Below are 25971 nucleotides of genomic sequence, written 5' to 3'. Positions count from 1 at the left end.
TTTTACTTTATGGTTTGCTGGCAAAATGTGACTCAACAATGATGTGTACTATTTTATAACAATAGTGTGACAATTAACATAGGAGATATTATTTTGAACTACCATTTACTTCTCACATATGTTTAACAATTATTGGATGAGGTTTTTGTGATATCCAGAATAATCCAGGTCGAGGTAGGGGTTATCAGCTGAAGCCGAATAATTCAATGTATAACAATCATCATAACAATCAGTGTTATAGGAATCAAAATTAGGAGAATAACACTATTGTTCTGTAGAGATCAACAATGGCACCAAACTGGACATTACAGCTTGTATGTGTCCTGATTCTTCACTGCAAAATTGACGCAAACAATGTTGTCACAGCAGTCGTGTTGTGTTGTCATTTTCAGGTGAAGCAACACCAGGCTCAAAAGGAGTCAGAGGTGATCCTGGTGACCCAGGCCCCCCCGGAGAACCAGGTTTGAATGGACTTGACGGGCTTAAGGGGGATGACGGCTTCCAAGGAGCAGCTGGGTTTACAGGAGACACGGGAGATGCAGGGCCTATAGGACCACTTGGACCTCGTGGAGAGACTGGAGCCAATGGTGATCCAGGTACTAACTGAATGTGCTCCCGTGTTTATGTTTCCCTTTATTGTGTCATTAGGCGAGGGGACACAGCGCTGGTTAGTTATTATCGAACAAACTGGACTCTGGCAGGATTAGTGGGTTTTGTTCTTGGACAACACACTATATACTTAGACAGTGCCCCTCTCCACCCAAGATTATGAATGTTATTATTAATGTCCCAGACAATTATTACAGCAATCATGCTAAAGGATAACTTACAAGGAAATAGCATCCCAGAAAAATAGGTCCCATCATGCCAACAACAACAACAACAAAACAAGATCTAAGTCGCGTCATGCCACACACACACACACACACACACACACACACACACACACACACACACACACACACACACACACACACACACACACACACACACACACAAAAAAAACGGGTTAATTAAGAACGACAACCCTATCACTAATGCCGTTCTCTGATTGGCTATGCTACTCACTATCTATTCTGTGATAGATAGTGAGTAGCGTAGCAGTGTGCGCTTTTTAACAAAATGACGGCCGCTTCTTTGCGTTTTCGAGGTGTCTGTGAAGAGGATTTAGATAACGTTTTGAACGACTAGTAGATTTATACTAAAACAATTAGATTATTCGCTCTCGATTTCTATCCTTGATAGTTGACGAGGGCGCAGCCCAAGTCAACTATCATGGATAGAAATCGAGAGCGAGCAATGTAATCACGCGATAGAAATCTTGAGCTCATAATCTAATTGCTTAATAGTTGAATCGAGCTGCACACTCGTCAACTGTTTACTACTCATAAAAACTGAGAGTGAATATCTAATTGTTTCAGTATAAATCTGCTAGTCGTTCAAAACTTTATGTCAATCCTCTTCACAGACACTTCGAAAACGTAAAGAGGCGGCCGTCATTTTGTTAACAAGGGCACACTGCTACGCTACTCAGTATCTGCAACAGAATTGATAGAGAGTAGCACAGCTAATAAGGAAATGGCCGGCATTTGTGATAGTTACTAATGAATGATAATTTATTCTCTTCAAGGTGATAGAATGCCAGTAGATTTTTACTAATGAATGACAATTAATTTTATTCTCTTCAAGGTGATGCTGGTCCTATTGGACTTAGCGGAATTCCAGGAATGGATGGTGATGATGGCGTTCGTGGTTTGCCAGGATCAAAGGGTGTAATTGGTTTTCCTGGAGATCCGGGCATCCAAGGTGCTTTTCAAATTTTTTTTTTTGTGTCTGATAGGGTGTATTTTGTTGTATTTTGAAATAATAACTATATTGTCTATTTGTCAGCTTAAAATCCTGTGCAAGCGCGTACACAATTATTTGGTAACTTTGCAAACTCTGCAAATTAATTCATAGTTTGGTTAATATAATATTTATTATATCTCTGCTGTTTGTATCTTACGAGTTCGGGAAACAATTTCTATTCGGAACAGCTTGAAATGATTGACGCACGTCAATAGCAAAATAAGCCAATTGGAAATCGTTGTAAGTTGTAAGCACGTCCTAATACATAATTTAATGTAAGTGAAAATTTTAAACATTTGCTTGCTATGAAAGTTGAGAACACTTGGCAATAAATCACAACATAGGGGTCGAGTTTAAGAAAATCACAACTGCAACGGCAATACGAACGTCGAAAAACAAAAGTTTCAGTGTGGAGTACAATGGCTGTACATGTGTGTTATAATTCTTGGTACATTTCTTTGTTATCCTCTGCAAACAACATTATAAAATGACCAAATTTGATGTCGTGTGGAGAACATAAACCATGACAGTTAATTATTAAAATTTATATTTGAAATTTCCATTTCGTTTCATATTTAGTTTTGGGATAGTTTTGGCAGAGGTAAACAAATTAAATGCCGTTAGAGTATTGAGAGATTTCAAGGTACAATATAAATTCACTGTTTAAACAATTTTGTCTTTAGTGTCTCCATTGTGGTTACTTTAATTCCGTACCGTAGAATTCCGAAAGTAACGCCCCCCCCCCCCCAAAAAAAAAAAAAAATAATAAATAAATAAATAAACGACGGCTCCCCGAAAGTAACGGTTCCCCCGAAAGTAGCAGTAGCGGCCCTTTGAAGAACTCACTAAAAGAGAAAGTCTCTGTTCTCAAGCGTGGATCATGCCGCGGAACAGCCTGAATGCAGGACTGAACATAGACTTGAAGAGTGTTATCTGTGATATTATTTCGAACTTGACTAAAATTTTAATGAAACTATGATTTATAAGCTGTATTTGTCTAGAGGCAGAGTCAAATGATAAATTCATTGCGATATAATGCGATCATCATACTTTCGACCTATAGTACCAACGGGTTTAGAGCCTTCTTTTGGTTTGTGCAGTCTGCTTTGTTTATGTGGGTAGTTGGAAACATGCATAAACGGAACGTTTGATTTCTTGTGTTACACGTCCGCTTTGTCTGAAACGACTATTACTGTGCAAACGTTATTAACCATCCGAAAGTTATGGCTACCCGTAAATAACGGCTACCCGAAAGTAGCGGCCCCTTTTGCCTGCTAAATCCAAAAGTAACGGGGGCCGTTACTTTCGGAATTCTACGGTATTTTGGCAACAAAATCAGCTTTAAATTTTAGGGGCCATACAGTAGAAGATGGCACACTTAACTGACCTATCACAGCACGCGTAGTGTCTGAGAGATGTAATAAATGTGATTATTTTTCTTCATTAACTTGGAGTTCATCAGTAAATCATTTTTAGATTGCTTTCCAAGACAGTGGAACTATACTACAATCTATTTAGAATCTGTCTGACAATAACATACCTTTAACAGGATCAATTTTCATCAAAATATTATCTCCTGCTGTGCACCCATGATTTCTTTTTCTTTTGGTGTCTAGGTCCTTTTGGTGATCCTGGACCTGACCTGCCAGGTGAAAAAGGAAAGCCTGGGAGCAACGGAGTAGATGGGGTGCCAGGCTTCGATGGCTTTCCCGGACCTGTTGGTGACGCTGGCAGCCAAGGCGCCCCTGGGAATACCACACCTGGTGAACCTGGACCACCTGGTAAGTTGACTTAATGCCACAACAGAATTTTACCGTTTGTTGAGTTTAACGTTCGGAGAACTCAGTCTAATCTTAGCTGCCCTGTGTTACCAAGCGGTGATATTTCATTGTTCACCTCGTGTACCATTTTAGCTCCATCTTGGATTACGTCAAGTATTTTATTATATGTGTTGTCAAGCACTTTAAACACGGACCTCTGACCCAGGTGATTGCACAAGCGCGCTCCGTATTATTGACATTAAATGACTGACTGAATGAATGAACGAATGAACGCACAAACGAACGAATGAACTAAATTACTACCTATATAATGCATTCCGGTTGATCTATAGACCTTGCAAAAGGCAAGTCTATTGGTGTCTTAAGTGTTTCAGAATCAATGTATTGATTTATTATTTTTATTAATTATGATTGAATTACTTTTTGTAGGTGTTCCTGGAGTCAAGGGACAGAAGGGTGACCCGGGGCCACCCCCAGCAGAAGGTGTTGTGATTCCAGGTGGCGACCCAGGAGAGCCTGGAGTTCCTGGAAAGTTTGGTATGCCTGGACTGAATGGCGTCACGGGCGATGCAGGCAGAGAAGGAGAACCTGGAGCTCTAGGACCTCCTGGCGAACGTGGTATGTAGCTAGCTATGAAATTTAAGAAAACAAATCATCATGGTACAGGTGGTGTGAACAATCCTGTGAAAGACTGTCTTGTCTGTATTTTAAGCAAATTAACCATTATTGCACAGGTGGTGTGCACAGTCCAGTTTAAGACTGTCTCGGGTGGACTTAAAGCATATCACCCATTATTGCACAGGTACCGTGGTGTGCATAGTCCTGTTAAAGACTGTCTGGATTTTAAGCAAATACATGATTGCTGCAGTGTAGGAGGAGAACGCATATCGGTACCTAAGATAGACTTGTCTGGATTTCATGCAAATGATGATTGTTACAGAGTTGGGTGTAGATGTGGACAAGTTAATTGTCTGGATTTCTAGGGCCAATTTAGACAGCACAATTCTGTGGCATGTGGCTACCTTACAACAAGTGTTCAACAGGTGTTCGTTATGGCCTAATGGTACTTGCTCAGACAATGTAATGATGAATTGTGAACGTTGTGCATATTTTGTTTTGTGCGACATAACAGATGCTAGTTAACTATAAACGTTTAAATAAATTGTCTTGTTTATGACTAGACATGCTTTGTTCTGTGCAACACAGGGAATACTGGTGACCCCGGTAATGCAGGGACACCAGGAAATCCAGGTGATCCAGGCTTGCCAGGGCTCCCAGGTGATCCAGGAGTTGGTGGAGATCCTGGAGCAGACGGTGAAAAAGGCGCTAAAGGAAACAGAGGACCAGATGGAATCAAAGGTCTTAAGGGCGTAAGGGGTGAGGCAGGAAGTCCAGGCCCAGTTGGATTGGACGGCATGGTCGGCGAAAATGGAGATCCTGGACCCAGAGGTATGAAGTAATGAAAGCAGTTGGGCACCAAACGTTTGGGGGGATCAAGTCACGAAAAAGTTGGGTTATACAGTGGTTTTCAACTGAGTGTCGTAAAACCGAAACCAAACTCATTACTTACCAATTAGATTACTCAGCCAATCTCAAGCCGTAGTAAAACCAAAACCAAAGTAATTGCCTGATTACATTCGACACTCACTGGAAATCGCTCTATCTTTTCACATTGTATTGTTGTGTTGGTAAACAGTTTTTAAATTACTTTTCTGCTGTGGCATGAAGTCCGGAGAAATGATCATTGTTCAAGTTTCCAGTCGGTATGATTATTCTCTGTTGAAGAAGCTTTGGCTGTTGCTTTTGTTATAGTGTTCACGAAGTGTAACGCAATCCTAATTTAGTAGCGCTAACTGTGAAATTCCCACCATTTGTTATCCATATATTCCCCACTTCGTCTGTTCGTAATTTTCAATCTTTTCTTCAGGCTGCTTTGCAGCCCTATTCTCATTTTTCTTCCTTAATACATAATTTAGTGTGTGTGGGGTTTTTTTTTTTCATAAAAAGAGTAATGCCAGGTTTATTTATTTATTCATTCATTCATTCATTCATTCATTCATTCATTCATTCATTCATTCATTCATTCATTCATTCATTCATTCATTCATTCATTCATTCATTCATTCATTCATTCATTCATTCATTCATTCATTCATTCATTCATTCATTCATTCAGTTATTCATTTATTTATTCATTTATTTATTCATTTATTTATTTATTTATTACAATTGAATGACTACAAAAAATAAATAAGCCATATGGACGATCTGTAAAGGAGTCAAAACCCCATATGAAAACAGACCAAGTTCACGAGTTTGCACATAGAACACTTTGATTTAGTGCATTTAAAAACAGGGGGATGAGAAAATACAGTGACTTGACTTCCTGCGGAACGTTGTACAGAATACTCGAAAACACTCTAAGAAATTTATAATTTGGCGTCTACTATTTGCCCATGGGTGTACGCTGCTGACGTGTGTGCTAATATTTACAAAGCAAATCTTTTGACAGACATTGTTTCCAAAGTAATGGCCGACATCCTTCTTCCAGAAATGCGAAACTGTCTTCACAGTGGTGTGAAGACGAAACTTTATCGAGTTACTGGTGTGCAGTCGGTTGTCATGAATGAATTTTCGCGCGCTTGTTTTCTCTTGTCATGTAAGACTACACGAACATTTTTTTGTGATGTAGCTCAATAAAAGGACTTCTGTTGTTCCAATATCTCAATGTTACGTTATAAAACAAATGGTAAACGCCATAGCGTGCACTATTGAGTTATGGATGCACTTGCGAGGTTTGCTAAGCACTCAAGAAGCTAGAGTCGCACTCGGCTATCGCCTCGTGCGACTCTTACGCTTCTTTCGTGCCTAGCAACCTCCCGCGTGCATTTATAACTCAATAGTACACGCTATGGCGTTTACCATTTGTTAATTATGACATAGCTTGCAAAGCCGCGCTATCAAACTCAGTATACGTAAACTTTGGAAAGTAAACTTCACTTTTTTCTTCTTTCACTTGTTAACAATTATTTGCACGCGAGTGGTCTCTTGTCGCAAATTTGTTTCCATTGGCTGTTGTAAAACAATATTTTCCTGCTTTTAGCTGTGCATCATCGAGTTATGGTGCACTTGGGAAGTTATCTCGAGAAGCTAAAGTTACTAAACTTTGGAAAAAGTTCCATCTTATCATTCTTATCACAATTGGATAATACAAAATGGGGGTCATCAAGCTCGTTTTGAGTTCTAAGCTGTTAAAGTTAAAATTCAGGGTGTTTTAAACTAGCTGTACTGTTGCTATGTCAACCTGTTTTGTCATAAAGATTACCATTGATAGTTCAATTATTGTCGCATTGCTTGATAAACAGCAGTAGTATTGACCTGTCAAAAAGAAGTTCTTGGAAACGTGCTGGACACTTTTTTGAGCGGCCTTTAATGTTCTTTAATATTGTAAACTTGCGATTGAACAAGATAAATGTAGAACGAATGAACCTGCATTTCACTTTAATTTAAAATATCAATTATCAGTGAAATGTGATATCGGTCAAACCATTGTTTCCTTAGAAGTAGTGAAATGTGTTATTATTTTGCAGGTGCGAAAGGCTTAAGTGGATTGGGTGGAAAGAAAGGCCTTCCTGGCCCAACTGGTGATAGTGGCCTCCCCGGATTTCCCGGGGCCCCTGGTGAGCAGGGACCAGCAGGCGAAGACGGGGCTCGTGGTGATGCAGGTGATATGGGCCCGATAGGTCCGAAAGGTGTCCAGGGCACGGTGGGCCTACCAGGATTCAACGGATTTCCAGGAGAAAAAGGCCCGAAAGGTAAGTGGTGGAACTGACTTGTTGCTGTTGTTTGATCAATGATAAATTCAATGAAAGGAAGGTTAGAAAGGTTAAAGCAGTGGCCCAAACATGTTACTGTTGTCTGATCAATCTTAAGTATAATGTTAAATGATACTTCTTGATGCCTTAATGTATAAACGTTATGGTAACAAGTTGAATATTTGAGGAGTTGAAAATTGCGAGAAAACAGGCCAATAAGTTAGCATGGCAAGTTCATGGTTGACAAAGGAGACACTGATGGAAGTAGTTGTGGAGCAACTACACAATACAGGGTCACTTTTGAAGGTGCATATATTTAGTGGCTCGTTTGGCTCGGCAGTGGAAAGAAAAGGAACAAAAAGAACGAGGAATAATCTATATTATATTTGGTGGCTCGTTTGGCTCGGCAGTGGATGACAAAGGAGCAAACGAGCCAAACGAGTCGGCTTGTTCGGTGGATGGTTAAAAGTGGCCCTATGTTCTGTAGTTTAGCTCGTGTTAAGCCGTGGCTATTTGCCTTCCCAACTGAATTGTTCTTTTTGAGTGATAAAATTATTCTTAGAAATAAATCTTGTTGGTCCTTGCAGGGTTTTCTTTTAAGCCTGGTAATCACTCCAGTTTAGTTTCTTTCTGTATCCTATCGGAAATATTTTGTGAGAGTCTGCATGAGTCTCATTATAAAGGTGATTCTGCCCGAGGTATTTTGCAAGCAAATCTTGTTCTTGATAGTCGTGCCTTGACTCGCGAGAAATGATTTGTACACGGGTAATTAACTCTTTTCTCTGCAGGAGACAACGGAACCGCTGGTGTTCCAGGAAGAAATGGTGATCCGGGAGAGGCTGGGCCCAAAGGTAACCCTGGTGACGACACAACTACCCCAGGGCTAAAGGGAGCCAAAGGTGACGATGGACTTCCAGGTACACCAGGAATACAGGGACCCACAGGGGAACCAGGACCTCAAGGTACGTTTTGCCACTTGTGACGACAGACCTGTCTAATTGGTCTGACCCGGGTTAGGTTGTTCGAAAGGCGGATAACGTTATCCACTGCATAAATCACTAAATATCCAGCGGATAGCGTGGTTTATTTTGCTAATAACACTTATCCACTGGATAGCGATTTATCCAGTGGATAGTGTTGTCCAGCCCACGAACAACTGAGGCCTGAAGTAATTTTGGTTGTGCTCGAAGTAAAGACGTGACATCTATTTTTTGTTTTAGGCCCACGTGGCTTTGTTCCTGGCCCTAAGGGCGATGCTGGTGTTCCTGGCTTGCCGTCAGACATTAGAGGGATCCCTGGGGAACCCGGTGTCCCCGGCAAGAGAGGCGGTGCTGGTTTCCCCGGTCAGCGCGGGGAATCTGGTACCCCTGGCAATACGGGCGTCATAGGACAATCGGCAACTGGGGAAGGCTACCATATGGTTGTTCACAGCCAGTCAACATCAATACCTGACTGTCCACTGAATCTGACAAGACTCTGGACGGGCTACAGTTTGCTGTATGTCCAGGGTCATGATACTTCACACGGCCAGGACCTTGGTGCGTCGGGTTCGTGTTTAAGACGATTCACCACCATGCCATACCTGTTCTGTAACATCAACGAACAGTGTTACTACGCCTCTAGAAATGACTACAGCTACTGGCTCACAACGGACCTACAAATCCCAATGATGCCTATTAGTGCCCCTGCTGTCGAGCCTTTCATCAGTAGATGCGCTGTCTGTGAAGCACCTGGGCCTGTTGTCGCCACTCATAGTCAATCCACAAACATCCCAGATTGTCCTGCTGGATGGCAACCCATTTGGAACGGATACAGCTTCCTGATGGTAATGTTCTCTCTTTGATGCCACTTGATGAAGCCTAAAAATATCGGAAGAACAAGTTTCCGGCTTCCTTTTTATTGATTTCGGACAAAGCAATCCACAAGCAACAATTTTTGTATTCTGATTGGCTAAGAATATTTCAATTAATCCCAAATCAGTGCAATTAATCAGTGCAGAAAAGTGAAATTGAGTGCGAAACGGTCATATTGATGCATCATCTTACTTTTGAAGACAAGATCATGTGATTACCAAAAGGAATGTCGCACTCTGTAATGCTGGAAACTGTGCTTTTAAGGACGGTACCTACTACATGCAAAGGTCTTTTCGCAAGATTAGAACCATGTAGAAAAAGTAGATCTTAGCAAGGGAAGATCTACTTTTTCCACGTGGTACTAATCTTACGAAAACACCTTTGTATCCAAAAAAGTGGGGGTAGCCCAGAGAGATGATTAGCCTTGAGAGATAATCAGAGATAATTAACCTTGAATCTCGAACAAAAATACCGATGTCAGCATTTTCTCTTGAAAGAACAAAAATGTTATATTAGCCATCCTGTTTATTGCAGGATATTTCTCCAGCCCATTGCCTCATTCTGAGTGATTCTCTATTGTAATTTTCCTGATCTGTATCCTATCTGCTTGTTTTTGTTGTTGACTAGTCTTGCGTCTAATGTTTTGGCTGTTTTTCCCGGCAGCACACTGGAGCTGGTGGTAGCGGAAGTGGTCAATCGCTCTCCTCTCCTGGCTCGTGCCTCAGAACATTCCGCCACAATCCCTTCTTTGAGTGCCACGGTCGTGGTACTTGCCACTATTTTGCCAATAAATACAGCTTCTGGCTCGCTACTGTCGACCAGATGTTTGTCGCCCAGACACCAGAGACCCTCAAACCTGGTAATCTTTTAAGCCGTGTTAGCCGCTGTTCCGTTTGCTACCGAGAGGCGAGTAAGAAGAAGAGACGCCGTCATGCCTTCTTCCCGAGAATGTTACCAATAAAGAAAAACCTGGCGTTCGCTCCACTTCACTTACAAAGAGCGTCGCAGCAGATGTCACAGAGACAGTCCTAGATTGTAAGAATAACAGTGTTCATTCGACAAGGACTAATGGTTAAAATTAAACTTTTTTTACTGTCTGTAGGAGCCGAGTTTTGGTAGCGGTTATCTGGGTGGTAATGCAACCCAGCGAAATATTGCGTGATTGCCCAAGTAAGGACTGCCAAGGTGATTGTCTCTGAATTGCTTGGAGAAGTCTTTTTGTTCTATTTGGTAGTAACGAGAATCAATTTTGGCTTGGACAACTTAGATAGTGTAGTTATAAAGCATAGATGACATAGTGGCGCCAACTGCAACCTATACACCTCGCGAGGTAATTCTGAATAACCTTGTGTCAAGGCTTAAGTTAATTTTGATGTCTAAACTGAATCTTAACTTCGTTCAATCTCGTTACTTCAGTGTAGTGATTGAATCATTAAAACAAATTGCTCTTGAAGTTATCGTGTTTTGCTCAACGGTGACGAAGAAGCTGGTAATAGTCCTTAAAGCCCGTGAAACAGACCATTTGTGATCAGTTACGTTAGTTTCAGCTACTAAGAAATGTAACGAATTTTTTTTTTTTCTTTTAAAAATAAGCTCGCATGACAAATTTACCGTTTGCAATCAGAAGGCCTCCGAAGACAAGGAGATCCAAAAACGGCACTTGTTGCCCCAGTGGCGTAATAATACAAAATCTTAATTGGCATTCAGGCTATGAATCAAGGTCTCATCACTTGTGTTTATTTAAGGTTTAAGGCCATTTGACGGATATCTTTTCTGCCATTATAGCATGGAGTCGAGTCAATTTTCTCCTAGATAACGCGTTTTCCTTCGTAAATTTCCAAGTTTTATGAAGACGAGATCTCTTGGAAACGCTTGATTTTACAGAACACTTGTTTCCTTTGCTTGTATATTTTGTAAAACAAGTAATCTAGAATTTCTGGAGTCGTGAGCAGAGCAACCAAATTGTGGAAACCTGGCCGTAGTCGTTACTAATATTTAGAAAACTACTCGACCCACGGGATATTGAGGATAATAGACAAGAGCGAGGAGGAAAACTGTACGGTTCACTGTTTCAGTTTGGTTCAGGTACCTTTACATTTTTCCGACCACACACTCTTGTGGCAACATGTTAAATAGATCATTTTACAGTTGTCTGTTAAGTGACCTGGCCTTTGAATGGCAGCGAGGCTTCAGTTAACCTTGTTTTGATAAAGACCTCGCTGCTTTTGTTGTGTAAATCGAGTTGTTCTCGTGCTAACTAGCTGGCATTTGAATGAGAAAAGCAAGGTCACCTCCAGCCTCGCTTGTATTCATAGACCAGGTAATTAAGCACACAATTGTAAAATGGCCTTTTGTTTCTATATAAGGTCTTTGGTCATTCTTATCTTAAAACACCGTTATTGGTAGCAGTACTACTTAAACCCTTTCAATGTCGAGAGTGGTCAAGGTCAACTTGAAAGTATTTTACATTTAATTTAGCAAATTTTGTTGAGAAGCAAACACTTCCACCCAAAATAAATCCCGTAATCTTTGAATTTCAACCGCCTCGTATTTTATATCGAGCAGTGCAGCACGAAAATATCGCTTAGTAACTTTCCTTTTTAAGCAATATCGTACGGATTTAAACACAAATTCGTGGTAAGCTAGTGTTGACTGTTGGTGTGAAAGGGATTACTCACTATTATACAGTGCTAGAAATATGTTATGTTTTTGTAGTATTATTGCATTAAGCAATTTATAGTAATTAGGCAATATTGTTAATACATTCTAGTAGGAATACATTTGTAATTAAATCGACTTAAGGTAGTTTCATTTGCATCGATTCTTAATTCGGGGTATTGATAATAAAATTGTTGTGTTAGTTTGTATGGTTGTCGAAGTCTTACTATTTTGTACTGCACAAATTTTGCCCTTATATGTCGTGCCCAAAACCAGCCTTAGGTGACTAGAGGCGACTGTATTTGCAGGTTAGGTCTTTTTGGAAAGTTCGAGAAACTTTTTTTCTGAGCTCGATATCGTCGCCTTGCGGAACCCAAACTGCCCTGATAATTTCTTGTTTCTTCCAGAGGTGAACATCAGAATCTGACGTTCAGAATGATCCAGTAACATGGCTTATGGCGCTATAAAAGTTAACTTCACTTTATTATATGGCTAGATCCGTGAGCGGGCAAGGTGAACCGAATCCTGTGCTGTGATTGGCTACCCAAACGAGCGTGGCGCTTTCTTGCCCGTTCGGAATATCCGCTGTCCAACTAGCTCGCAGAACAGGGGTAATTTTAGGCGAACAGAGGCGAAAGCGAGGAAAGCGCGAAGCGCACGTCGCGCGCGAGGGGAAGAGCGCTTTCAATGGAGTTGTTTGTTTTGGAAAATAATTATTCCCTGATAGACTAACGAACAGAGATGGAGCGGTTTTGTCGAAGTCTTTATTTCGCATTACTGCGCTACACGAACCAGCGGAGCACCATGGATAACGTCTTAAAAGACTTAACAAGGAATAAAAGGTCAAATTTTTAGGGCAGAGTAACATTCATTTATTCCCCCCGGGCCCGGAGGAGACTAAAACTAAAATGTTTCGTTGCTCCTTTCTCGGAATCTGCGCTTGCCCCGGCGCTTCAAGCCCGTGTATCACGCGCGTTGCGCGTTATACTAAACAAACTGCTAAGAAAGGGATGGACTTTCTAAAAATCCTTTCCAATAATGCTTCTCTGGAATGTTGGTTTCATAAGCGAAGGATCAGCAAAGGTCGACTTGTAGCAAGTCTTAGAAAGGTAGTGACTGCAGTCAAGAGCGCATCACTTCGCTATTTATCAACTTGAAGTTGACCGAGGTATTATTAGAGACATAAAGCACCAGCGTTTTCATGCTGACGGCAAACCGCAAACGGCCGTTTCAGGTTAGGCGTTAGACGTTTGTGTCCTCTATCGCTTTAGTACGAAAACGTGGAATAATTATTTCACTCGAAGAGGTGCCATATTGAATTTCTCTGACCATAGTCCCCTCCACTAACTATGTTCTGACGGGCTAACGCTAGGGAAGTCAGCTTCACAAACACCCTACGGCAGTTAATTTACCTTTATTTAAATTACTCTGACGAACGCCTGCCGCAGAAACGAGCGTCGATGGACCCCGACGACGGTTAATAGTAAGCGTCAGCAATACTCAGAGATAATATCAGCGGTTATCTTATGCAGGCTACGCGCCTGCGTCTTAATATTTGGCGCGCAGTTTTCAAGATGGCCGACAACAAACCCCTCCAAAATATAATATCAATTGTGGATTTTTTTAACATTTGAGACTATCTAAAAATGGTAGAATCATCGATCGACGATCCTAGTTCCCCAACAGCACTTCTGCATAAGCTATGCTGCCGACTTCTGAGAAAAGAAAGTGATTCGAAAGGTACGATAGATTGAGTGCAGGGATTTACATTTCAGAGTATTATTATTTTTAATGAGCTTAAATTAAGCTTGTACATGTCTTTTTCATTAAGTATAATAATTGCTTTTCCTTCTTAATGAAAACAAATCACTAGAAATATCCCAGCACTACCAGTATGCTCTCAGAGTTGTGGGAAGGTAGGTAATTTTTATTTTATTCTAGTTTACATTCTATCTGATGTAATAGTCATTTGTTTATCGACGGTATATGGCATTTGCAGACTGCAGACTTCATTTAGACCTAAATAGCGCTCAGTTTAGCCTGAATATCACTCAGGTTAGCCTGAATAGCGCTCATCTTAGCCTGTTATGGTTAACTCTCGCTAATGGAAATGGGGATATGATATTCTGCAGTCTGCGGTCCGCAGTCTGCTGTTTACAGATGTCATTAAACGGCTCATGAATAATATGTGGTAATGGATCAGTTATTATTACCAAGACTGATATTTGCATGGTCATAAACCAAAGCAAAGTGGGATGCAGGATAGCCACTGTGTGAGTCGAGTGGTTTTTTGACAGGAGTTATTTAATTAACAGTGCATATTTTATGGCTAGGTGAGTAAGTAGGAAGAATGTACCAAATTTTGCGTTGTTATTGGTCACCTGGGCAAGTAAAATGCCCGCTCATGATTACCCACTGTTTCCCGCAAGAAAATGTATACAATTTATTTTAAAAACAGCAATGAAATACCAGGTGAGCTCTCGTGTGAAACCATGAGATCTTCTATCTTCACAGTGGAAAGATCACATCGCTACTTTAACATAACAAATCGTGCCTTTTGCAGCAAGAGTTAAATGGTTCATCATTCCACTAGTGGTCATATAATAAATAGCACATTACCTGGCCACTTGAAGATACTGAATTTCTCTTCTTTTACTGGAAGAGAAATTTGGTATCTCTGCCCAGCCATGTAATATCCTCTATATATCAGGGCTGTCAATAAGGGATGTAACCCATAACACCTGTTACAACTGAGTATGTTTAATGGGCCTTTGATGTTATGGGTGAACTTGACTAGAGTTGATGCAATTCACCTAAAAGGCAATAAGTTTGTTATGGGTGTGAAGACCAAGGCTACAGTTGACTCAAAACTTAATGACAACTCTGCATATATTAATATCAATCTTTCAAGCAAATGAAAAGAAATAACTGGGTCGATATCAAGACATCTTGACTGAACAAGCTTGGTCAATAACCCATATTTAATTTTTGAAACATCAGGCTAAACAGCTACGTGCATTCTAAATTTGCCCTGTAAATTTACTTGAGAGTCTTTCAATATTAATCAGGGTATGCGAAGATATCAGAATACCCTGTCACTAAATCAACCTTTTACATAGCCAGCATTCAACATAAGGACTAGCAAACAGTGAAAATCGCCAATCAGTCTTGATGGACATGCTAGTTACTCTTGAAATGAATGGCATTTTTCAAGACAAAAGATGTAAATTTGAAACAATCTTAAAGTTTGTTCACCTAATTTTATTACCTCCAGAGGCTGTAAACAATTCAAATTTGGTTGAATTTTCAAAAATGGTGGGGGCGGAAGAGGGTGGGGAATCACTTCTTTTGGAATTTATTAGCGGCCACAATTTTTTGATGTTACTTTCTGGGTGTTGTTACTTTTGGAATTTTACGGTGTTTAGTCCTTGCTGAACTCTAGATTATTTTATTGAAGACCAGTTATATGAACAAGGATTATTTCCTTAACAGTCTATAAATCTATTCTCACTTGGTTTTGATACAGTCACCAATTAGTTGTAAGAAAATGATACATGTAGTTAGTTATTCTGTACCATGATTCATTTTGTCTTGTGTATTCTTTCCAGTCGTTTTGCTCCAACTGTAGCCACAGATGAGTTCAGAGTGGTGGAAAGGATTAAAAGAAAATGTATATATTTTGTTACTTGGTTGAGAATAATTAATTTGTTTGTTTCTGCTCATGGCTGCTACCTTATATTGCATATATCCTCTGGACTTGAGAAAATTGAAATGAGCAAATCTAAGCTGCATTTCCAGTTGGAGGAAAGGAGGAGAGAGAGAAGAAGAGAGTGTGTCTTAAGAATACACCCAGTAAGAAAGTGCTCAATTCAACAGCTGTACTAGGAAACTTTTCCTTTGTGCAACAGGGCTCGACACTAACGGTAGCCAACTAACCACAGACTAGTAGAAATTGAGTTTTGGCTAGTAGGTTTTTGATTTCCATTAACCACTTTGGCTAGTAAACAAAATGAAATTGGCCAAACTGAAAGTGTCTTCCTCAGGGGAGACAAATGCTTTTCTCGGAAAAAAGATCAGAATTTCATTAATGCATTATGTCACCAGGCATGTGTAGTTCAGTACGTATGCAAATGTAAGTTTGTTTACTTTTCGCTGTGTGGTACGTAAATGGGTAAGTCAAAGAAAAATACTTGGCTAGTAAAAAAAAAAAAAATTGGGTAGTAACATCTAAGTTGTCACTAGCCACAAGGCTAGTAAGTTGAGAAGTTAATGTCGCGCTCTGTGCAAGGGTTTCATCAAGGGCCATGCACTGGGCAAATTGACTGACTGTTAGAATGATTTTGCCAGCCTGGTTTGATCATCTAGGAAACATTTTTTGTTATAAAGGAGTTCAGTTCAAAAAGTTTTGCCTGACTGTGAAAACCAGTTTCCCTCCTGCTCAGCTGAAAAGGGTAATGAGACCCCAGTTTGTATTCTGGTCATGGTATAACAACATGGATGTAAGTTTGGGAGAACTCGGGAGAAGCTATGGAAACCATCCCACAGCACATGCAGAGTTGACCATATTATTTCTTGTCTCCTGGACTTCCACTTAAACTAGGCAAAAACAAGGAAGATGTTTTCTGTTTCATAAAGAAAATAATGGCATCCAACAATTGAAAACTGTACATAAACTGAAATCTAAAGAAACACATGTACAAATATATGAAACATGATAAAGATGATAAACCTTGCTTTGCCTTGTATGGATTAAACACAACTCAGAGAAACACAAGAAACCAGACTTCAGGTTCCTGTTCATCTCATTTGAGAAATAGGGAATGTCACTCCCAAACTACCATAATTTAACTAATGTCAAGCTTAAAAAATGACTTTGACAAACCAACAGAGTACTCTCTGCAGTTTTTGTTTTGTGGAGCCCATTCACAAGTCCTGTCACGAGGTACCTTCTGGTTAATAGAGGAGTGGAAAAAAGGGGAACAGTGGTACATGAAATACGAGTACGTGTATGTAGTGTTTACAGAATTTGGAACTGAGCTAAAAACACATGAGTGTAATGCACCATTGGCAGGTTGTACATGGACCAATAAAACAATATCTTGGAATCTAACTTTGTGCTCTTTGTTCATAACCTGGTTTAAGTGTATCTTAAATGTTTATGAACTAAGAGTACTCAAGTTGAAAAGTGTCAAAAAATTAGTTGGCAGGAGAAAGATTTAAAGCCGAATTGCATTTGATGTTTAAATTTTGGTGAATTTTCCCATAGTAGGTTTTTAGTTCAGTTAATTTATTTTAATATATTTTTTTTCCTTTCTATAATGTAGTGCTCAAGGAGAAAAGAGAGGTTGACATTGCTGTTTTTTCTGAGTTGTACCGCAAGCTTGCCTCACAAGTAAGACATCTGCTTTAACATCAACTTTATTTTATACATTTGAATGACTGATTTTCACCTCTTTGACCTCCTGAAGATGCATAACATATGTGTATTGTGATTGTGATTGATTCATAGCCCACATGGCTATTAATAACTTAATGTTTTCTTGAATCAGGTAATCAATCAGTCAGTGAATTAATCATGTACTTTTCAGACAACTGATGTTAAATGTCTGACTAAGTCACCATGTAATCCAGCTAAACTAACCTTACTTATCAAGTATAAGAGAGCCACTGGTAATGAAAATTTTGCTAGATACAGAAGAATTTTTGATGGCTTGACGATTATTTGCAGTTCTGATACAATTCTAGAACAAGATACATATCAGAGTTTGTAATAAGCAAACTTCACTTGAGCAGGCCAGTGAGTGTTTGTACATACACTGTATAGCTTGTCAGTCCTGTATTAAAGATGTTATCTGTTGACGGAATCAATAGTCAACAGTCCACTAACTTTGGGAATCTACTGGCCCACATTTACTTCGCTGGTTTAAATTGATCAAATAGGAAGAGATATATCTTAGTCTAAAACAAGAGCTACTGAGCTCATGACTTTGTACATGCAGTTCACATTTGCAATGTACCACATGTACCCCTGCTGATTGAAGTGAGGATACGCATCTCTAGTTTAAAATGTATTTTGGGTCAGAATGATTTCAACTGTAGATTGATTTGTTTCAACCTATAATAAACAGTGTAGGCTAAATTTTTTCAAACCAGACTTTTTTTGTTTTCCACTTTTTAGGGGGTTCTTAAAAAGAGTAACATGCACACTACCCACCACCTCAGTTTCAAACCCTACCCTACCCTGCCAGGATCCCATATCAACCCCCCTAACCCTAAACCCCCAGATTTTTTATTATTATTATTATTATTATTATTATTATTATTATTATTATTATTATTATTATTATTATTATTATTATCGTCCTCATGTAATGTTTGCTTAGAGTCCTTAGGGCCGAGACCAAACCATGGTCCTGGGGCACTAGGGGATAGCCAGTTTTTAGCTTGATAGCACCCTCCTCAAAATGTGCGCTGTACCTAGCAAGGTTATCTTTTGTAGTTCACTGATGCTTAATTGGCCGGGAATTCTTCCATGCCCTTTATTATTATTATTATTATTATTATTATTATTATTATTATTATTATTATTATTATTATTATGTACTCACCTAGATTTGAACACCTGATCTCTGACTTTGAAGTCCACCTTTGTGTCCCCAATTAGCTTCCTGAGCTTAAGTTGTAAGACACTTAGATAAAGTTTATTATTATTTATTATTACGTTATCTCCACTCGGCCACGCAAGCAATCATTGCAATTTTGCTCATAGTATCTGTTAGTCTTAGAAATAGTTTACTGTTCCCAGTGGCCAAAGTAGCAAGAACTTTCTGGTGGGACACTGCCACAGTCAAGTAAATGACAGCATAAAAAATTAACTCAGCTAAGCTAGACCTACATACACTTCATTACAACCTACATACACTACCTTCGCACTAGAGTAGCAACAAAATCAGACAGCAAAGTAAAACAGCAGCAGTAAAATCAAGTTTGATTGTTTAGAAGGTGCCATTTGTACTCTTTCTTAAAGATTTAAGATACATTTTAATCTACAACACATACAGTAATGTGCAGTAGTAACAACATACATGTAGAACCCCTTTTGTTGCTAAGATTGTGAAGCAGACATATGGAATTGAATGCAACGTTTAACCATTAAATTTACTAAGTACTTGTTCATTATTTCCAGCCTGTCCTTCAAAACAGATGGGCCATTCTTTACTTTTTGCTGAGCATCAGTGAAAGTTCTTTGACTGAACAATCACATGGCCAGGTAAAATTGACCACAACACCTAGAAATACTTTATATTACGGATAGTTGCTTTTGGTTTGCCGTATGCTGTATTTTGTTACATACAGTCTGCTAGCAGTATCATGTATGGTTTGGCCTTTTTGTTTAACCTATTCAACATACAAGGTGTCATTCATATAATATGAAACTAGAGATTAAATTGGAGTGGTCCAGCCAAGTTATTAGCAAGAGGCCAAACCACCACATCCCTGAAGTTATAGCGTATGTGATTGTTGACACTCTCAAAACTTGTCAGAAATTAATGACACTCAGACATTATCTTCTTTCATATGACATTTTTCTCACAATGAAGGCGGAATTCTTGGTCTAAAGAGATCATGATGTAGTAAGGGCATTTCATGCCAGTAATGCCCCTGTCATGAAACAAAAAATATATATTTCAAGTTCATTACTTGTTTCAAGTTACATGTAAACCTTGTTGACAAATAACCAGATTCCACCAGCTACTTTGGGAGAGTTTTCAATAAAAATGTAAAAGATCTACTTGGCATGTATTATTCATAAGAAAGGTTTTAGCTAAACTATAGAAAGTCAGGTCATTGGATGGAGCCCGACTCTTCTAGATTGATATGGAGTTGTTTATAGCCTTGCTTTATTAAAGTGTTTGTTACATATTCATGTATAATGTCGCAGCCAAATCTAATTTTGCACTGGTCCTTTTTTAGCCCGCAGGAGCCCCTTCTTTCTTTGGTCGTGGACTGCCAACCTATCTGACATCCACCCCTGCAGTGTCCCTTGGTGTCTCTGGTCGTACTCCTGGTATCTTGTCCACAACCCATGGCTCCGAAAGCAGCAGTGGTATCAGTAGCATACCCTCAAGATCATCTGATCCCACTCCTACACCGTCATCATTTGCTCCAAATTATGGACCTACACCCTCGGTGCATTTTGCTGATGAAGTGATGACGCAGCAAACAAGTGATGGATCTCGCCTGGCAAGTCTTGTTGTGCAGTCACTTAACGTGACTCAGAACAGGTTGCCCATTTCTGGGCAGTCAGCGGCAGTGACACCTGGAACTGGTGGTGTTGTGCGATTCATGAGCTATGGAAATGACACACAAAATAGTAAGGCCTTCTGCCTAGATTACATAATTATCAATAATATTATTAGTTGTGGTATACTTTGACAACAATATAATGTAACTGTGAATTAAGGGTTGTCCCAAAAAATTGAAGTAGATGGAGAATGTTTTGTAGTAGGCAAAACTGAGTATCGTCAGACCCTCCCAAACTAAAAGAGACAGACTAATTGAAGGGGTGAGTGCAAAACCATGCTAAGTGACGATTTGGGTGAAAAAAAATTTTCGTGAAAGGGCTTGAATTTTTGCATGTGGTCTTCAATGTAATAGAAAAACGTGGCCCTGTATTTTTGTCGCTGGTTTTTGCTTCGTTTTCGAGTTATAACGTATGCAAAAATACTTGGCTTTTCCTAGCCATGTCTTTAGGAGTTTATTTGTTGAACAGCAAACAGGCAGACTGTTTATAGTGTATGAAGTCAAAATCAAATCTCACAGCATATATAGAGCGGAAATCTGGGAACAGATTGTTTACGTTGGGTATTGTGACGTGAGTACAACACGTGAATCGATCGAGAGTCAAACGAAATTCATCGAACAAAAAAGAGATGTGCCGCATTAGAGCTCTGTCAACTAATATCTTAAGCATTGTTTTAAAGTACCTTGTATGCCTGCCTGGTGGTTGAGAGGCATCATAAAGTCTCGATAAACCCGTAAGTCATCAGCACATTTTAAAGAATCAAAACGTGTTCTGAAACTTCGAAGGCAGCTGATATACCGTAATCGTGTTATCGGCATTCGAAGTCAGATCGAGCCAGGCAGCAAAGTCCAAGAGCAGTTCTTGCCCAAGAAAAATACCCTCTGGTGAGTCGTGGCCCATTTGCCAAGCGTTGCTTGCATCAAAGTTTGGAAAGCGAGAACTGGTTTTAGACTTATAAAATTTGTCTTGTATCAACCGCCATGTTTTCCCGCACATGAGGTGTAAAGATCCTTCCCGGCATGCATTGCGATCATGTTCTGTGGACGTTTCTCGAACTGGTAACTAGATTGTTTAAACATAAGAATGGCCAACAAGTAGCGATCGATTGTAACATAGATCTGTGATCCAGGTTGCATTGATTTTATTTCAAATCGGCATGATTTGTAGTGTTTTGAGCTTCTGGGATCAGCAGACATGCAGATGTATGGAGACCCGTACGTTGCGGAGAAGGGTTAATCTGTTAATCTGTCAGCCCTATTGATAGCGCGTTTTCACGTGAAATCAACATCATTGAGCTTATAAGTTGCGTGAAATTACCATTTTGCTGTTTTCTAAGTGAAACTAGCATCCTTGCCGTCAAACGTTAAAGTGAAATCAACATTTTAACCTATTTAGACCTGAAATTAACATCATTGAGCTTATGTGCTACGTGAAATTGACATTTTGCTGGTTTCTAAGTGAAACCAACATCCTTGCCGTCACGCGTTAACGTGAAATCAACATTTTAACCTATTTAGACCTGAAATCAACATCATTGAGCGTATGCGCTGCATGACATTGACATTTTGCTGGTTTCTAAGTGAAACCAACATCCTTGCCGTCACGCGTTAACGTGAAATCAACATTTTAACCTATTTAGACCTGAAATCAACATCATTGAGCTTATGCGCTGCGTGAAATTGACATTTTGTTGGTTTCTAAGTGAAATCAACCTCCTTGCCGTCACGCGTTAACGTCAAATCAACATTTTAACCTATTTAGACCTGAAATCAGCATCATTGAGCTTATGCGTTGCGTGAAATTGACATTTTGCTCGTTTCTAAGAGAAATCAACCTCCTTGCTGTCATGCGTTAACATGAAATCAACATTTAAACCTTTTTTGACCTAAAATCAACATTTTTGAGCTTATACGTTGCATGAAATTGACATTTTGCTGCTTTCTAACTGAAATCAAAGTCCTTGCGGACGCGGCGGGCCGATCCTTTGTTATGATAAACCAAGGCGAGACTTCGACTTATAACAAAGGCTTGGCTTGGCTATTATAACAAAGAATCGGCTCTGTTTATCATAACAAAGGCCCGGCTTTGTTTATTTGAAGACCTCGGCGGGAAAAGGGCACTAGGTATTTTAATCAAAAGTGAACTTTTTTGTCAAAAACGCTCCAAATTTCGCATGCAGTTTTGTTTAGGTATGTTTAACAATGTCCCGTAGTTTTTCCGCTAAGCTTCGCTTCGTTTTTGAGATATTGCGTATGCAGAAAAACCACTCAGTTTCCCTAGCGGCATCTTTATAAGCAAAGCAAAAAGCAGCGACAAAAATACAGGACCACGTTTTTCTATTACACTGAAGACCACATGCAAGAATTCAAGCCCTTTTGTGAAAATTTTTTTTTCACCCAAATCGTCACTTAGCATGGTTTTGCACTCACCCTTCAATTATTTGGGTTTTCATCAGATGCATGTAGAGCTTTTATTTCATGTCAAAGTCGTCATACATGTATTCTTCAAAATTTACTTTCAATCATAAAATTTTGGTTAGCTCAATCAGGAAGGCATTTTTATGTCTCATTTATACATGTACTTCATGTACTGCTGACATTTAGTGAGTGAAGATTAGTTTGCTCATTTCTAAAACTGTTCAAGATTTTTGCTTTGTTTCTAATACTTTTCAGCCAAATGCATGTAAGGTTTATGTGATTTTCAGCCTGGAGAGGTAAAAGTTATAGAAAACTTAAAGCACTTTAAGATCATTTCACATTTGCATTTTTTCACCTTGAACGACCATATTATGGAAGAGTAGCTAGCACTCTCAGGACTATTAGATTGCAATTTTCTCCAATCGGCAGTGCTTATGGAGAATGCTATGAATTGGGCGTGTATAGTGCTAGATTGTATTTCAAACGATAAAATTATAATGTGTGTGACTAAGTTCCATTATTATATCATTTATTACCCATGTGGAGTAGCCTCTAAATAAATTTTGTGCAAGTTTCCAACAATTTAATTTTATTTTGCTCCTGTTTGCCCTTGAAGAGACTCAATGCCCATGCACATTTGTATGTGAATATAACATTGACTCTTAAACTAGCTAAAACCAGCCTCAAGGGAGCTGGTCCTTGTGTCATTTGTGATGCCTTCACATAATATGTTTTTGAAAAAAAAAAAATGTAAGGAAAAGTGTTAGTACTAACCATCCCTAATCAAGTACAACAAGATAAACAGATAAAAAGTGGGACCTACGAATGATTTCTCCTCTCAAAGAAAAGCAGTGGAAACTGGACCCTCCTTATTCTGCACAACTTTTGTCAAAAACTACCCCTTTTCTCAGTGATCAAGTGAAAAGTTTCCTATCAGGGCAAATTAAAGGTGCGTGAAAGACCAACAAAACCACAAAAGAAAGAAAAGAAAAAAAAAAAATTTGGGTTTGTTTAACTCTTACCAGTGCTGTTTATGGTTTACATACATTTTTTATATACCTTTTCAGCATCTTATGAAGTGTCAGAAGCTGCTCTGCTTCGTGAGATTATCTACATCTTCCAGGGAATTGAAGGAAAAGTGATCAAACTTGACCAGTCAAATGATGCATATCGCATTGATTCCAAACTTGGTGTTCCAAGAGCTGTCCGAGATCTTGTGAACAAATTAGCTGAGTTAGGGTGGCTCTTTCGCAAGATACGCAAGTACTTGGATGCACACGCAGGTGACAAGGCTATGGGGCTTGTGGGTCAGAGTTTTTGTGCTGCACTGCAGCAAGAGCTCACTGAATACTACGGGTTATTGGCTGTTCTTGAGGGCCAGCATCAAGTTGGAGATGCAGGATTTGTGGGGGAAGGGGCTAGTGGAAGTCTTACCCTGCGCCGACTGATGGTATGGACATATGATCCGCTGATGAGACTGAGGACTCTTGCTGCACTAGTTGATGCCTGTAAAGGTGAGTTAGTGTCCTCCTTATCAAATGGTAATGAATAAAGTTAACTGAGTAATTAAGACTATTTGTATGTTCCACTATGGTTGACATTGGTGTACGAGTTCCTTGTTATTTGAAGGGCGGTGACATTCTTGCCGGTAAACTAACACAATACCCAAATGGGTGAGTGTCAAAATTGAGATACAAAAGCACTCAAATTGCAATAGTTCAAAAATGCTCACAATTCTTATGTCTAATGAAATAGTTATTTTGACCTCAATCAACAGCCTACCTGATCTAGTAAATTCAGAAACTAATTAAAGGCTGGAGGCTAACTTGAAAACCTAATGGTTCATTTAGCCTCCAGTGTCATTCAAACAAGTTTATAACAGTTATCTCAGCTAAAACATAGTACATATATGAAATAAACTATAACATTATATAATATTTATATTGAGAAAGTAAAGATGTTGTTGTTACTCTTCCTTCTGTGGAAGCTTAAAGAAATATTTAGAATTTAAAGTGGCTCTTTGTCTGCAAACGAGCCAAGTAGCCCATCAGGCCAGAGATTATCCCAGTTTCTGTAGCATGAAGCGACTAGGAATATTTCTACTCCTCCCTGGATGGGATGTTAGTCCATTGAAGGGTTACCCTCAGCATTAAATTTGCTGGTACCCATTTGTACACCTGGGTGGAGAAAGGCACTGTAAGAGTAAAGTGTCTTGCCCAAGAACACAACACAATGTCACCCAGCCAGGGCTCGAACCCGGACCACTCGATCCAGAGTCGAGCACAATGACCATGAGGCCACCACGCCTCCACCACTCTTTGTAGAGCCATTCAAAATGGCTCTTTAGAGCCACCACAGAAACAAATCTTGGTCTTTGTTTGCTTTGATCCATTTTTTTCATTGTTTTGTTGATGGAAAATTGGGAATGGAAATTATATCCACATCATGGGTTTCCATGATACACATCTAAGCTTATATGTGGCTTTTCCAATACAGAATACCAATATTTGGATCCCTTGCATCATTTGACTTCAAGTCCATTTTGTCAAGGCAAATGTCAGAGAAAATAGTCTACAAACCTATAAACCTTTTGGATTTGTTTTCTCTCAAGTGCCGTTGCCAGAATCATGAGGGTTTTTTGTGCTGCTAAATTGTCCACAGTCATCAGTTTCATCCTAGGCCATCATGTTTTTCAAAGAAAATGATCTCTGTTAATAAGGTACCTGTAAGGTACCTTTGTTACTGGGAAGATCATTCAATCTCATGACCTGACGATCCCAGGAAGGAAGTCTTGACTGAAAACCAAATTCTCTGAAGAAAAATTATGGAAAATGTATGAAACAAACTGGGGAGAATTTGGATTTCAATCTTTGAACTGCAAAAATGGCTAATTTACTTCACAGGAAAGAAAGGTGGAGCTCTGTTGTCAGCCCTTCATTCCAATATGCAACATGGTGATCCATTTGTCAAGTCACTGGTCAGGCATACTCTAAATTTGGTAAGTTTTAAATGCCTTGGATGAATGTTTGTTCCTGGCAATCCAAATGGGTTGGGTTGCTTAGTTCCAATTTCCCTAGCAGCTAGAAGTATTACAGTGTTGACAGTGCTGGGAATGACAGTCAGCCGTTGATCTTTGTCTGACCAAATTTTGAAATTGCAGACTAATTTTTTTTCTTTTTTGTCGAAATCAGGTACATGTATGACATTTTGACACAAAAAATTCTTGTTACCAATCTTTTCCCATTTGATTTTGGTGCACAGAACTGGAAACTCATTACCCATGAAATTTTAATT

The 25971-nt window shown here is 39.4% G+C and overlaps 2 protein-coding genes across 4 annotated transcripts in view; both read left to right on the top strand.

Moving 5' to 3' along the window:
• Positions 1 to 12162, top strand: part of LOC110067796 (uncharacterized) — a 59286-nt gene extending 47124 nt beyond the window's left edge. The window contains exons 34-42 of the mRNA XM_020775132.2: positions 393 to 596; positions 1690 to 1806; positions 3465 to 3629; positions 4059 to 4247; positions 4836 to 5078; positions 7220 to 7444; positions 8233 to 8406; positions 8665 to 9269; positions 9961 to 12162. Of these exons, the coding sequence (XP_020630791.2) occupies positions 393 to 596; positions 1690 to 1806; positions 3465 to 3629; positions 4059 to 4247; positions 4836 to 5078; positions 7220 to 7444; positions 8233 to 8406; positions 8665 to 9269; positions 9961 to 10329 (2291 nt within the window). The 3' untranslated portion in view covers positions 10330 to 12162. The remainder of the gene's footprint in view (positions 1 to 392; positions 597 to 1689; positions 1807 to 3464; positions 3630 to 4058; positions 4248 to 4835; positions 5079 to 7219; positions 7445 to 8232; positions 8407 to 8664; positions 9270 to 9960) is intronic.
• A 1325-nt stretch (positions 12163 to 13487) lies between these two features.
• The window catches only part of LOC110067806 (gamma-tubulin complex component 3 homolog), a 25887-nt gene continuing 13403 nt past the window's right edge, over positions 13488 to 25971 (top strand). The window contains exons 1-8 of one of the 3 annotated variants that reach the window (XM_089293391.1): positions 13488 to 13695; positions 13829 to 13871; positions 15564 to 15625; positions 17280 to 17347; positions 19142 to 19225; positions 19930 to 20329; positions 23745 to 24191; positions 25581 to 25675. In XM_089293391.1, the coding sequence (XP_089149517.1) occupies positions 13602 to 13695; positions 13829 to 13871; positions 15564 to 15625; positions 17280 to 17347; positions 19142 to 19225; positions 19930 to 20329; positions 23745 to 24191; positions 25581 to 25675 (1293 nt within the window). In that variant the 5' untranslated portion in view covers positions 13488 to 13601. Of the gene's footprint in view, positions 13696 to 13828; positions 13872 to 15563; positions 15626 to 15647; positions 15808 to 17279; positions 17348 to 19141; positions 19226 to 19929; positions 20330 to 23744; positions 24192 to 25580; positions 25676 to 25971 lie in introns of those variants that run through there. The other 2 variants (XM_089293392.1, XM_089293393.1) reach the window with 2 other exon arrangements.

This window comes from Orbicella faveolata, unplaced genomic scaffold, assembly GCF_042242905.1.
Source record: "Orbicella faveolata isolate gen_17 unplaced genomic scaffold, um_ofav_v1 contig_25, whole genome shotgun sequence".
Classification (NCBI taxonomy): domain Eukaryota; kingdom Metazoa; phylum Cnidaria; class Anthozoa; order Scleractinia; family Merulinidae; genus Orbicella; species Orbicella faveolata.
Note: the sequence above shows the minus strand (reverse complement) of the source record. Positions and strands in the feature narration are given on the sequence as shown.